Source organism: Scylla paramamosain, unplaced genomic scaffold (assembly GCF_035594125.1).
Source record: "Scylla paramamosain isolate STU-SP2022 unplaced genomic scaffold, ASM3559412v1 Contig65, whole genome shotgun sequence".
NCBI lineage: Eukaryota > Metazoa > Arthropoda > Malacostraca > Decapoda > Portunidae > Scylla > Scylla paramamosain.
This window is the reverse complement of record NW_026973730.1, coordinates 350,001-364,484: the sequence shown is the minus strand read 5'-3', so window position 1 is coordinate 364,484 and position 14,484 is coordinate 350,001. Positions and strand designations below refer to the sequence as shown.

The following is a 14,484-nucleotide window of genomic DNA, read 5'->3' as shown; positions in this document are numbered from 1 at the left end:
CCTTTGTGACTTAATTAACCTTTGAAAAACACCTTGAAAACTGGAATACCTTTTCAAAACAGCTGAAAACATCTTTGAGACTTAATTAACACTTGAAAACACTTGAAAACACCTTTGTGACTTAATTAACACTTGAAAAATTACCTTCAAAACTTAAATACTACTTGAAAAACACTTGAAAACACCTTTGTGACTTAATTAACATTTGAAAGTTTAATTATCACTTGAAAAAAACACTTGAAATTTTTTAATCATTACCTGGAAAACATTTGAAACTTAATTCTCACTTAGAAAGGAAAAAAGAAACTTGGAAAATTAAATAAAACCACTTGAAAACACTAACAATTATAAAAAAAAGACCCAGAACTAAAAAAAAATAATAACTACCTGGAATTTATCAGAAAAAAACTCATTATTTCACCTGGAACGACTTTTGCAACCACTTGAGCGCACCTGTCACCCACTTAGCACCACCACCACCACCACCACAAGCCACTGGAACCACCTAGTACCACCTGAAATCCTGGAATCTACACTTTACTGAAATCTGGAATAACCTGGAATTGTGTGGCAGCATTTAGAAGTGTCTGAGTTGAAACATTTCTTCAATACTCCAACTGTCACTATCAAAATACACTTATAAACACTTAGAACACATCAAAACACTCTCAAAACACACAAAACACCCCAAAACACACTCAAATACACTTATAAACACTTAGAACACATCAAAACACTCTCAAAACACACAAAACACCCCAAAACACACTCAAAACCACTCTAAACATCCCAAAACACACTTAAACACACACAAAACATACCAGAACACTTAAATACACCAAAACACTTTTAAAACACACTTAAACACACCAAAACACATTCAAAACACACTTAAACACTCAAAATACTCCCAAACACACTTAAAACACCTTCAAACACCTTCAAACAGACCCAAACACACTCAAAACATTCCCAAACACACTCAAACATACCTAAACACACCCCAAAATACCTCAAAAAGCATCTCAAATATATCTTCATAAAACACTTGAACACACACATGGCTACCCATCACTAAAACTCAGCCACCCATCTCTTAAACACAAGGATATCCCATTTAAAACACCCATTCCTACACCTCCATTCCTGCCCATTCCAGCTCCAGTCAGCTTTTCCCCTATTCCTGTGCCTTCCAGTCAGTTCTGCCTTATTCCAGCACAATTCCAGTCTCTGCTGTATTCCTATTAAATTCCAGTCAGTTTTGGCCCATTTCCACCCATTCCTGTTAGATTTTCCTGTATTCCCAATCCATTCCAGTCTTGCTTCCCTTTATTTCCAGTCTGCTTAGCCACATTCCAGCCCCATCTACCCCAATTCCAGTACCCCCCAATTTCTCCCCATCTCAGCCCATCACTGCTACACCCAACTTTAAAACACTGATCCAAACACCCGTTTAACTGCCCTCCCCAACCCTCACACACCCCTCAACACAAACACACACACACACACACACACAAAGATACCAATAAACACACCAAAAATATTTTAAAACACACAAAAAACACTAGATACACATCTAAACACACCCAAGACAGCTTCAGGCACACTCAAAACACCCCAAAATTTACCCAAAACACCGCATAACTTACCCAGACACCCCCAGGACCCCCAAACACCCCACCATGCCTCTCTCAATCACCAGTCACCACCACCTCAGCCTCACCATCAACATGTACAGCAAGGAAGGCGCAGGGGACTCGGGCCCTGACAGACACCACACTGGGGACTACCTGGCACCCTTAGCTTCTGTAGATCTGTCCTGTGTCAACACCCCTGGCGGATCACCCTCCCATGACCCGGCCATCACCCCGCCCTTGAGGACCCCAATTGGGAGCCCCCGGAGGACCAAGGGATGTTGCTGAGGTCACACCTGATTCCGGAATCTTGACACCCCTTCAAGATTCCGAGCCGTTTAACGAAGGGCCCACGACAGGTTTGTTTTGTGTGTGTGTGTAGGTTTGTACGGCTCCACTGGGTTGGGGAGTGTTGTTTGGGGAGGTGTGGTGTCAGCTGTTGTGTTCCAGAGAGGCTTGGTTCATGTTTGTGTAGGTTTGGTAAGTGTGTTTTTGCTTTATATATATATATCTTTGGTTTTTATCTTATTGTCTTATCTTCTTCTTCTTCTTCTATTTGCCTTTCTTCTTGTTCTTCTTACTCATGTTTTTCTTCTTCTTATTCTTATTATTCTTCTCTTTCTGCCTCCTCCTTCTCCTTCCCCCTTCTTTCTCCTCCTCCTCCTCTGTCTTTTGTTATCCTCCTCCTCCTCCTAACCTCTCTCCTCTTTCCAGGTACTGCCTTGTGTTCCTGACCTTAGTTGTGCACGGAGTCTGAACACTGATGCCTCGGAATATGTCATCACTGCCAAGAACGTATGTAGAGAGAGAGAGAGAGAGAGAGAGAGAGAGAGAGAGAGAGAGAGTTGTATTATCAATCATTCCCTATTCATTCTTTATTTCTTATTTTTGTTATTATTATTTTGTGTATCATTGAAGTGTATGTGTGTGTGTGTGTGAGAGAGAGAGAGAGAGACAGAATATTAAACTAATTTATCTTATTTGAATTACATATAAGGGGTGATTACATATTGGGGTGAGGGGGGGGGTGAGGGACACGTCTGAGTTAGTGTGGGTGTGTTTGGGTGTGTTTGGGTGTGTTTGGAGGTGTGTGGTGTTGTCTGAGTGTGTGTGTGTGTGTTTGCAGGTGTGTGGTGTTGTCTGGGTGTGTGTGTGTGTGTTTGTGGGTGTGTGGTGGTGTCTGGGTGTGTGTGGGTGTGTTTGCGGGTGTGTGGTGGTGTCTGGGTGTGGGTGGGTGTGTTTGGGGTTGTTCAGAGGTGTTTGGAAGTGTAAAGGAAATGAAGTTAATAATGACTAAGAAATGAAGGAATTACAGAGAGAGAGAGAGAGAGAGAGAGAGAGAGAGAGAGAGAGAGATGTTTAGAAGAAGGAAGGAAGGAAGGAAAAGATTGAGAAACAGTAGAAAGAATTAATAAAAATATGAGAGAGAGAGAGAGAGAGAGAGAGAGAGAGAGAGAGAGAGAGAGAGAGAGAGAGTTACCTTTAATTACTATGGGGAAAAAGAAAATTAAGTCAGATTTTTAAAGATAATAATTTTTTTTTTTCTTCTTAATTAAGGGTGAACTAAGTGTCTTCCTCCTCCTCCTCCTCCTCCTCCTCCTCCTCCTCCTCCTCCTTTTCTTCTTCCTCTTCTTCCTTCTCCTTCCCCCTCTACCTATTCACCAGTCTTTTCTCAAGGGTGTAGTTGCAGAAATGTTGTTAATCTGTCACTGGAACCTTAAAAACACCCTTGAAAACCTGTGGTAGTTCAATGAGAGCCTTTTAAAAGAGTGTTTCTCCTGTTAATAATATAGAAATGTTATTAATCTGTCTCTAGAACCTTAAAAACCCCCTTGAAAACCTGCATCACTTCAATTACAGCCTTTGGAAAGTAGTGGAGGTTCTCAAGAGTGTTTCTCCTGTTAATAATATAGAAATGTTATTAATCTGTCTCTAGAACCTTAAAAACACCCTTGAAAACCTCCACCACTTCAACTAGAGAGAGAGAGAGAGAGAGAGAGAGAGAGAGAGAGAGAGAGAGAGAGAGAGAGAGAGAGAGATTCTAACTTAAACTTTGCACTAATAATAACCTAGATTAAAAACACACGTCTACTTTGATGATTGCAGAGGAAGACAGGAGGAGGAGGAGGAAGAGGAGGAGGAGGAGGAGGAGGATAAATAATTTAGTTACTATCTGTTTTTTTTCTTTATCTCTTCCTTATCTTCTCTCCTCCTCCTCCTCCTCCTCCTCATCACCATCACCAGTCCTGCTAACCCATTCCCCTCCCATTACAGTTGCCATTGGGATCTTCCAGAACACAGTGTATGGGACAGCTGCCCATCTCCCATTTAGCTACACGGTGGCGGTGGTGCTGGACTCGGTAAGTGATGGGTGATGGGGAAGAAATGGGTGAAGAAATGGGTGACAGGGAGAAAATAATGTTTTTTTGTTTATTTATTTAATTTTTTTTTGATGGGTAAGGAATGGGTGGTGGAGAAAATAGCGTTTTATTTATTTATTCATTTATTTATCTTCTTCCTGACCTCTTCTCCACTCAAGTAAACTATATCATGTCCCACCAATTCTCTCTCTCTCTCTCTCTCTCTCTCTCTTGAAGTTTTCTATTATTTTCTCTCAAATTAAAGAGGGGTGGTGGAGTATGACCTCTCTATACCTCACCTGCCTATCACTGAAACTTTTGAATGGAGTTTACTTTAGGAGATACTAGCAGGTTAGGTGGTCACAAATATACCTCCCTTAGCTGAATTTACCGAGTAATTGAAATAACTATGTTTTCAGTTTGGTCTCCCACACACACACAGACAAAATTAAGTCTTTAAAAATACGATATAATTGCTAATATCTTGTGTGGAGTAGGTAATGTAGGCTTCACACATAAACAAACTTGAGTCTTTAGAGAATAAGTTATAATTCCTAATATCTTGTGTGGGAAAATGTTTTGGATTCATTTTAATTAAGTCATCCTCACCCATAAAACAAAGTTGAGTTAGAGGATATGATAAACAGATTACATCAAGCATTTATCAGACTGAAATGTGTTAGGCTTCAATACTGTAAAATGTTTTGGGACCGTAAGTAAAGCAGATATGTAAAGCCAGGAGTGTTCTAGAGCAAACAGTTTTTATCTTAAGTACAGCCACTGGGATTATTTGTGTGTAATGAAGATTTGTAGACCAAGAAATTCCCCCATCCACCCAAATACAAAAATAAAAAAGATTTATATAATTGGGTTGGTTCATCATTAACACTGTCACTAAGGCATTACAAAATAAGAAAATGAGAAATTAATAATGGGAAAAAATACGAAAAAGGCCAGAGATAAATGCTAAAATAACCATAACAAAGAAAATATTTAAGCCCGCGGTCTCTTCCCCTTGTAAGTCACGTAGCACAGGGTCAGGAATGGTTTGGCTTCAAAATGTGGCTTTTTTTTCCTGCTCCCTCCTTCAGCTGCACTTTTCCCGCGGTGAGTAGAAAGATTAAGGTTAAGGGAATGTACAGATGCCTCGGTGTGCACTTAAATAGTGGAATTGTGGAAATACAGAATAGATATTTGTTTCCATTTGGGATTCTGTTGGTTTCTTGAGATTAATGAAGTTTTTGGTAGGAATTTGTCACTATAAGTAGCATATCCCATCAATGCAAGCTCATGAAAGACTGTCTACATTTAAAACCTTAATTTCTTAATAACAGGCTGGTGTGACTTGTATAAGGTTATTAATTTGATACTGCATGGCAAGATGTATAGCAATGGGTGATCTTTAACCCTTTCACTGTGACACAAAGCAATTAGCAGTGCCAGAAGCAATGTGTGGAGTCCTTATAAGCATAACTAACACAAATTAATAACTGGGAACCCATTTTGACTAAGCCATAAGCCCAGTCATCCTGGGACCACATTCCTTCATGAGTGGCACCAGGTTAGGTGGTGGTAGTGGTGGTTAGGTTAGGTTAATGACTCCCTAGGGTGTGTGTGTGTGTGTGTGTGTGTGTGTGTGTGTGTGTTATATGCTTTTTTTTTTTTTTTTTTTTTTTTTTTTTTTTTTTTTTTAGGGTGTGGTATAAAATTTTAGTTTAACAAAGTACATGCAATGTTGCTTTTTGTGTTTCTGTGCCCCAGTCAAGCTTGAGTAGCTGGCTTGAGAGAGAGAGAGAGAGATGAACCACTTTTCACATTCCTTGTCTAAGAATGTCTAAGAATTGTCTAAGAATGAGAATTAGAATATTATGAAAACAGGGCTTTGCTGAGGTCATTAACCTAAGCTAAACTACCTTCATTAACCTCCTTCATTAACCTAATTTAACCAAAAATGACCTAGCCTAACAAGTACTAATTTGCAAGTATTCACTAAGTTAACTTGTACCGGGAAGGCCTCGTGTCTCGGGTCACGTCAAAGGAACACTTCAAGGGAATATTCATGAGGTGTGTGTGTGTGTGTGTGTGTGTGTGTGTGTGTGTGTGTGTGTGTGTGTGTGTGTGTGTGTGTAATAATAATAATAATAATAATAATAATAATAATAATAATAAACGGTTTATTCTTTAGGCAGTGAACAAACTGAAAATGTACATTGGTGGTGGGGAAATACTTGACATTAATCCTAAAGGTAAGTCAAATCTAGAAGAGACTATTGATTGATGGCTCGCACCATGGTGGGAATCACACTGAGTCTGTACCGGTCCGTACGTGGCACCTTTAGGAGCGTCATCTTATTGTGGTGTCTGGTGGCACGAGTAGGCCGAGGCGCGTCAGGCGGCAGCATGTTTCTGAGACGTGTGTGTGTGTGTGTGTGTGTGTGTGTGTGTGTGTGTGTGTGTGTGTGTGTGTGTGAGAGAGTGAGAGTGAGGTTATTTTCTTGTTATGTGAGGTGAGTGTAGGTTAGGTTAGGTTAGGTTAGGTTCAAGGAAATATTCATGAGGTGTGTGTGTGTGTGTGTGTGTGTGTGTGTGTGTGTGTGTGTGTGTGTGTGTGTGTGTGTGTGTGTGTGTGTGTGAGGTTGTTTTGTTGTTATGTGAGGTGAGTGTAGGTAGGTGTTATGCAGACTGTATATTGAGATATTTCAAGGCAGCTGTGTTATTAATATGCATTGAATACACATTGACACATTGATATGGTGTTATTTGGGAGGGACTAAAGGGCATTTTAATATAATTTTAATGTTAATTTATGGGTGCAGCTAACTAAGGTTTTGTACGTTGGAGAGTGTCGGGCTGCATTCATATCCTGTGTGGTGCCTCACCTTGCATTGTACTCATATTCATTCCAGACAAATAGCCAACCTTTGAACAAGAAATAACGGGTTCAAGCTTGAAAAATTTAGGTTTAGGAAGGAGATAGGAAAAAATTGGTTCTCAAATGGAGTGGTAGATGAGTGGAACGGACTCAGTAATCATGTAGTTAGTGGTAGGACACTAGAGAGCTTTAAGAGAAGATTAGACAAGTTTATGGATGGGGATAGCAGATGGAAATAGGTAGGAGTGTTTCATACAGGGACTGCCACGTGTAAGCCTGCTCCCTTCTTGCAGCTTCCCTTATTTCTTATGTTCTTATGTTCTTATGTGATTGTATGGATGGCATATGAATTATTTAATGATCATCAATGTGATTTTCAGACACACTTCAGTCACAAGATGAATGCAGTCAGCTACAGCATGACATAGACAAGCTATAGACAGTTGAGAGAGGAAGAAGTCAGTGGCACCCTCACCTCAGACAAGACAAAGCTAACAATTGATAATGAAAGGTGACATTATTCTCTTTAAAGGACTCTATTATTATTGTACCCATGAAAGCTGTTCTATTTTTTATTTATTTCTCTGTATTATAAGTATTTTGTATGTAAACTCCGATCACAATCTCATATCTTTATCTTGTCCTATCACTCCAATCCCTCCTCAGGATCCCCCTAAGTGAAGGTGCCTCTGGTGTTTTGCCTCTGCTAGTTGGGGGGACCTGAGGAGGTATTTTGCTGATTTTCCTTGGAATGACCACTGCTTCCGTGTCAGAGAGCCGTCTTTGTGTGCTGAGCGCATAACAGAGGTGATAGTGTCTGGCATGGAGGCGTACATTCCTCACTCTTTTTCTTGCCCTAAACCTTCTAAACCTTGGTTTAACACAGCTTGTTCTCGTGCTATACATGATAGAGAGGTGGCCCACAAAAGGTACTTAAGCCTTCCATCACCAGAATCTCATGCACTTTATATTTCTGGCTGGAACCATGCCAAGTCTGTTCTCCAACTAGCCAAAAACTCCTTCATTAACAGAAAATGTCAAAACCTTTCAAGATCTAACTCCCCTCGTGATTTCTGGCATCTAACCAAAAATATCTCCAATAACTTTGCTTCTTCTTCTTTCCCTCCTCTATTTCAACCAGATGGCACCACTGCTATCACATCTATTTCTAAAGCTGAACTCTTTGCTCAAACCTTTGCTAAAAACTCTACCTTGGAGGATTCTGGGCTTGTTCCTCCCTCTCCTCCACCCTCTGACTACTTCATGCCACCTATTAAAATTCTTTGCAATGATGTTTTCCATGCCCTCGCTGGCCTAAACCCTCGGAAGGCTTATGGACCTGATGGGGTCCCTCCTATTGTTCTCCGAAACTGTGCCTCCGTGCTTGCACCTTGCCTAGTCAAACTCTTTCAGCTGTGTCTGTCAACATCTACCTTTCCTTCTTGCTGGAAGTTTGCCTACATTCAACCTGTTCCTAAAAAGGGTGACCGTTCTAATCCCTCAAACTACCGTCCTATTGCTTTAATTTCCTGCCTATCTAAAGTTTTTGAATCTATCCTCAACAGGGAGATTCTTAAACATCTATCACTTCACAACCTTCTATCTGATCGCCAGTATGGGTTCCGTCAAGGCCGCTCTACTGGTGATATTCTGGCTTTCCTTACTGAGTCTTGGTCATCCTCTTTTAGAGATTTTGGTGAAACTTTTGCTGTTGCCTTGGACATATCAAAAGCTTTTGATAGAGTCTGGCACAAAGCTTTGATCTCCAAACTACCCTCCTACGGTTTCTATCCTTCTCTCTGTAACTTCATCTCAAGTTTCCTTTCTGACCGTTCTATTGCTGCTGTGGTAGACAGTCACTGTTCTTCTCCTAAATCTATTAACAGTGGTGTTCCTCAGCGTTCTGTCACCCACTCTCTTCTTATTATTCATTAATGATCTTCTAAACCAAACTTCTTGTCTTATCCACTCCTACGCTGATGATACCACCCTGCACTTTTCCACGTCTTTTCATAGACTTGCAACCCTTCAGGAGGTAAACATATCACGCAGGGAAGCCACAGAACGCCTGACTTCTGATCTTTCCAAAATTTCTGATTGGGGCAGAGCAAACTTGGTATTGTTCAGTGCCTCAAAAACTCAATTCCTCCATCTATCAACTCGACACAACCTTCCAGACAACTATCCCCTCTTCTTCAATGACACTCAACTGTCCCCTCTTCTACACTGAATATCCTTGGTCTGTCCTTTACTTATAATCTGAACTGGAAACTTCACATCTCATCTCTAGCTAAAACAGCTTCTATGAAGTTAGGTGGTCTGAGACGTCTCCTCCAGTTTTTCTAACCCCCCAGCTGCTAACTCTGTACAAGGGCCTTATCCGTCCATGTATGGAGTATGCTTCACATGTCTGGGGGGGTTTCACACATACTGCTCTTCTAGACAGGGTGGAATCAAAAGCTTTTCATCTCATCAACTCCTCTCCTCTAACTGACTGTCTTCAGCCTCTCTCTCACCGCCGTAATGTTGCATATCTAGCTGTCTTTTACTGCTATTTTCATAGTAGTAGTAGTAGTAGTAGTAGTAGTAGTAGCTCTGGGAAGATGCCAGGCAGGAATGGGAGAGGGCCTAAAGAGGAGAGGTGGTGCTTGCTTTCCTGGAACACAAACAGCTGGAGTGAGGGAAAGTGGAGGGATTGTGGTGTCCTTCCTACATAAAAAAAAAAAAAAAAAAAAAGGTTGACACAAATGTAAAAATATTAATAATGCATACATGTACTAAGGCTGTTTTCCACAAAAATGGTAATGATAAAAAAAATAGTAATAATAAAAATGATGGTAATACAGTCATCTCTCATTATTCACGGCTTCAGTGTCCACACTTTCACTTTTACATGGATTGCTGCTGACCACAGATTCAAATAACTCCTTTTTTTCTTTCTGAGTTAAGTGATAAAATGTTTGTAAGCATGTACATGTTGTTAAGGGAGGCTGTAATACTTTGCAGCGGTGCCAGAGAAGCGATGCCTTCACCCACGCTGTGTTCACCACGATGGAGGAGTGCCCACACTTCCAGGACCTTACTGTTAAGAGGTTCCTGAAGACCCTACTTGAGCACAACCGCCGAGACATTCTCTCCAAGCCGGAGAAGTTTGTGCGCCTGAGTGAGTCGCTTCAGTGTCTTGGCGAACATAACAACATGAGAACATGAGGGGAGCTGCAAGGAGCCATCAGGCCGGCACATGGCACTTCCTCAATTGAATGTGTCTACCTATTTCTACTTATCCCTTTCCCTAGATTTGTGTATCTTCTTTTAAAATCTCCCTAGTGACTCAGCACTAACAACCTGATTACTGAGTCTGTTCTTTTCAACCACCACTCTTTGAGAATTAGTTCCTTGCACTCTGCTGCTTTGACTGGCCACTACTGCACGAGCCTGTCTTGACTCCCTGACATCTCAGTCACTTGATTCAAATGTCTGATTAATTAGTTATAATAAATCAATTGGAAGTTTGTTTGGATAAGAGACTGTGGGCCTGTGTAGCCATGGAAGATATTGACTATTGAAATCTTGAGAACACTGTGTTGAAATCTGTCACATTATTCACAGAGCCAGGGAGTGATGCTGCTAAGACCTTCACTGTCTATCCAGAGGGATCCGCAGGTGCTGGTGGTGGAATCTTGCTTGGACAGTGTGCCTGTAACACACAGGCACATTTCTCCAAAAGGTGACATTATCTTTCAGAATTGCTTTACTCCTGCAAAACAACTGTGTACTTTTCTCTCACAAATCCACACACAGCAGGAACATTTTCCTAAGAGGATGCTGTTCTTATGTGTTGCAGTGCTGTGTCTCTCACTTTCAACAAGCTCTAGTGGAAGTTAAGGGGAGTTTCAATAGTGTTTTTATGATTTGAATGACTGAACATTGGTGACATTCCTCAGGTTGACGCTGTGCTGCCGGTACTGTCGCCTCAGCTTCTGCGTCAGATTCAGAACAGAGACTTCAGCAGAGAGAGTGAGTGGGAGAAACGCTACAACTGCTTTGCCCACTCGATGATGCTAGACCAGCATGTGGAGTACGGGAGCAAGAATGGGTTCTGCCGTGCCGTTTGTCCTGCCAGATTCCCGGAGGAGGTTGGTGATGCCTCCACTTGCATGTCTTTTCTGTATTTTGTATAGACCTGTTTGTATTTTACAGGATTAAGTCAAGTTCTGTTTGGATGTATGTGACCAGCTGTGCTGTGTCTGACTGTCCTTTTCCACTAGGGACTGATGGGGCTAAAAGTGTGAATGATGTCTGTGTGTGTGTGTGTGTGTGTGTGTGTGTGTGTGTGTGTGTGTGTGTGTGTGTGTGTGTGTGTGTGTGTGTGTGTGTGTGTGTGTGGGATTGCCAGCTTTTTTTTTTTTTTTTTTTTTTTTTTTTTTTTTTTTTTTTTTTTAATGTATGAGTGACACTGGCCAAGGGCAACAAAAATCTTATAAAAAAATGCCCACTGAAATGGCAGTCCCATAAAAGGGTCAAAGCTGTGGTCAAAAATTGATGGATAAGTGTCTTGAAACCTCCCTCTTGAAGGAATTGAAGTCATAGGGAGGTGGAAATACAGAAGCAGGCAGGGAGTTCCAGAGTTTACCAGAGAAAGGGATGAATGATTGAGAATACTGGTTAACTCTTGCATTAGAGAGGTGGACAGAATAGGGGTGAGAGAAAAAAGAAAGTCTTGTGCAGCGAGGCCGTGGAAGGAGGGGAGGCATGCAGTTAGCAAGATCAGAAGAGCAGTTAGCATGAAAATAGCGGGAGAAGACAGCTAGATATGCAACATTGCGGCGGTGAGAGAGGGGCTGAAGACAGTCAGTTAGAGGAGAGGAGTTGATGAGACGAAAAGCTTTTGATTCCACCCTGTCTAGAAGAGCAGTATGAGTGGAACCCCCCCAGACATGTGAAGCATACTCCATACATGGATGGATAAGGCCCTTGTACAGAGTTAGCAGCTGGGGGGGTGAGAAAACTTTCGGAGACGTCTCAGAACACCTAACTTCATAGATGCTGTTTTAGCTAGAGATGAGATGTGAAGTTTCCAGTTCAGATTATAAGTAAAGGACAGACTGAGGATGTTCAGTGTAGAAGAGGGGGACAGTTGAGTGTCATTGAAGAAGAGGGGATAGTTGTCTGGAAGGTTGTGTCGAGTTAATAGATGGAGGAATTGAGTTTTTGAGGCATTGAACAATACCAAGTTTTCTCTGCCCCAATCAGAAATTTTAGAAAGATCAGAAGTCAGGTGTTCTGTGGCTTCCCTGCGTGATATGTTTACCTCCTGAAGGGTTGCACGTCTATGAAAAGACATGGAAAAGTGCAGGGTGGTATCATCAGCGTAGGAGTGGATAGGACAAGAAGTTTGGACCTAGTTGTGGTTTATAGGAGTGGAGTAATCTCATGGTATCCCATCTCTATATGTGTCCAGTTTGGCCTTAAAAATATGGACTGTTACAGCATTGACGTCTTGCTGAAATCATTACATTTGTTCACACTTCTGAGGAAAACTTTACTCCTTGATGTCTCTTCTACAGTTAACTTTCTTCAGCTTCTTACTGTGTCCCCATGTACTCTGTATATCTAAAGTTATTAAACATTCTTTTTCCACATTTTCCATACCATTTATCAATCTATACATGTTTATTAAATTCTCTCTCTCTCTCTCTCTCTCTCTCTCTCTCTCTCTCTCTCTCTCTCTCTCTCTCTCTCTCTCTCTCTCTCTCTCTCTCTCTCTCTCTCTCTCTCTCTCTCTCTCTCTGTGCTTCTGTTTTTCCACCTTCCTATGACTTGAATTCTTTGAAAGGTGAGGTTTCAAGACACTTATCCTCCAATTTTTGACTCTTCCCTTTTGCAGAGATCTCCATTCTTGGAGATTTAAATGTTCATCACCAGCTTTGGCTTTCCTCTCCCTTCACAGACCATGCTGGTGAACTAGCCTACAACTTTGCTGTCCTCCATGACCTAGAGCAATTGGTGCAACACCCTACTCTTATTCCTGACAGTCTTGGAGATACACCCAACATTCTTGACCTTTTCCTGACCTCTAATCCTTCTGCTTATGCTGTCACCCTTTCTTCTCTGTTGGGCTCCTCCGATCACAATCTCATATCTTTATCTTGTCCTATCACTTCAATCCCTCCTCAGGACCCCCCTAAATGAAGGTGCCTCTGGTGTTTTGCCTCTGCTAGTTGGGGGACCTGAGGAGGTATTTTGCTGATTTTCCTTGGAATGACCACTGCTTCCGTGTCAGAGAGCCGTCTTTGTGTGCTGAGCGCATAACAGAGGTGATAGTGTCTGGCATGGAGGCGTACATTCCTCACTCTTTTTCTCGTCCTAAACCTTCTAAACCTTGGTTTAACACAGCTTGTTCTCGTGCTATACATGATAGAGAGGTGGCCCACAAAAGGTACTTAAGCCTTCCATCACCAGAATCTCATGCACTTTATATTTCTGGCCGGAACCATGCTAAGTCTGTTCTCCAACTAGCCAAAAACTCCTTCATTAACAGAAAATGTCAAAACCTTTCAAGATCTAATTCCCCTCGTGATTTCTGGCATCTAGCCAAAAATATCTCCAATAACTTTGCTTCTTCTTCTTTCCCTCCTCTATTTCAACCAGATGGCACCACTGCTATCACATCTATTTCTAAAGCTGAACTCTTTGCTCAAACCTTTGCTAAAAACTCTACCTTGGAGGATTCTGGGCTTGCTCCTCCCTCTCCTCCACCCTCTGACTACTTCATGCCACCTATTAAAATTCTTTGCAATGATGTTTTCCATGCCCTCGCTGGCCTAAACCCTCGGAAGGCTTATGGACCTGATGGGGTCCCTCCTATTGTTCTCCGAAACTGTGCCTCCATGCTTGCACCTTGCCTAGTCAAACTCTTTCAGCTCTGTCTGTCAACATCTACCTTTCCTTCTTGCTGGAAGTTTGCCTACATTCAACCTGTTCCTAAAAAGGGTTACCGTTCTAATCCCTCAAACTACTGTCCTATTGCTTTAATTTCCTGCCTATCTAAAGTTTTTGAATCTATCCTCAACAGGAAGATTCTTAAACGTCTATCACTTCACAACCTTCTATCTGATCGCCAGTATGGGTTCCATCAAGGCCGCTCTACTGGTGATCTTCTGGCTTTCCTTACTGAGTCTTGGTCATCCTCTTTTAGAGATTTTGGTGAAACTTTTGCTGTTGCCTTGGACATATCAAAAGCTTTTGATAGAGTCTGGCACAAAGCTTTGATCTCCAAACTACCCTCCTACGGTTTCTATCCTTCTCTCTGTAACTTCATCTCAAGTTTCCTTTCTGACCGTTCTATTGCTGCTGTGGTAGACAGTCACTGTTCTTCTCCTAAATCTATTAACAGTGGTGTTCCTCAGCGTTCTGTCACCCACTCTCTTCTTATTATTCATTAATGATCTTCTAAACCAAACTTCTTGTCTTATCCACTCCTACGCTGATGATACCACCCTGCACTTTTCCACGTCTTTTCATAGACGTGCAACCCTTCAGGAGGTAAACATATCACGCAGGGAAGCCACAGAACGCCTGACTTCTGATCTTTCTAAAATTTCTGATTGGGGCAGAG

General features: G+C 41.6%; 1 protein-coding gene across 9 annotated transcripts in view; it reads left to right on the top strand.

Moving 5' to 3' along the window:
* The first annotated feature begins 951 nt into the window (after positions 1 to 951).
* Positions 952 to 14,484, top strand: part of LOC135098450 (uncharacterized) — a 29,492-nt gene continuing 15,959 nt past the window's right edge. For 5 of the 9 annotated variants that reach the window (XM_064000833.1, XM_064000829.1, XM_064000826.1 and 2 more), the window contains exons 1-5: positions 4,990 to 5,101; positions 7,247 to 7,377; positions 9,873 to 10,029; positions 10,476 to 10,593; positions 10,811 to 11,002. In XM_064000833.1, the coding sequence (XP_063856903.1) occupies positions 9,918 to 10,029; positions 10,476 to 10,593; positions 10,811 to 10,925 (345 nt within the window). In that variant the 5' untranslated portion in view covers positions 4,990 to 5,101; positions 7,247 to 7,377; positions 9,873 to 9,917 and the 3' untranslated portion in view covers positions 10,926 to 11,002. Of the gene's footprint in view, positions 1,994 to 2,348; positions 2,430 to 3,908; positions 3,995 to 4,989; positions 5,102 to 7,246; positions 7,378 to 9,872; positions 10,030 to 10,475; positions 10,594 to 10,810; positions 11,003 to 14,484 lie in introns of those variants that run through there. The other 4 variants (XM_064000832.1, XM_064000831.1, XM_064000827.1 and 1 more) reach the window with 3 other exon arrangements.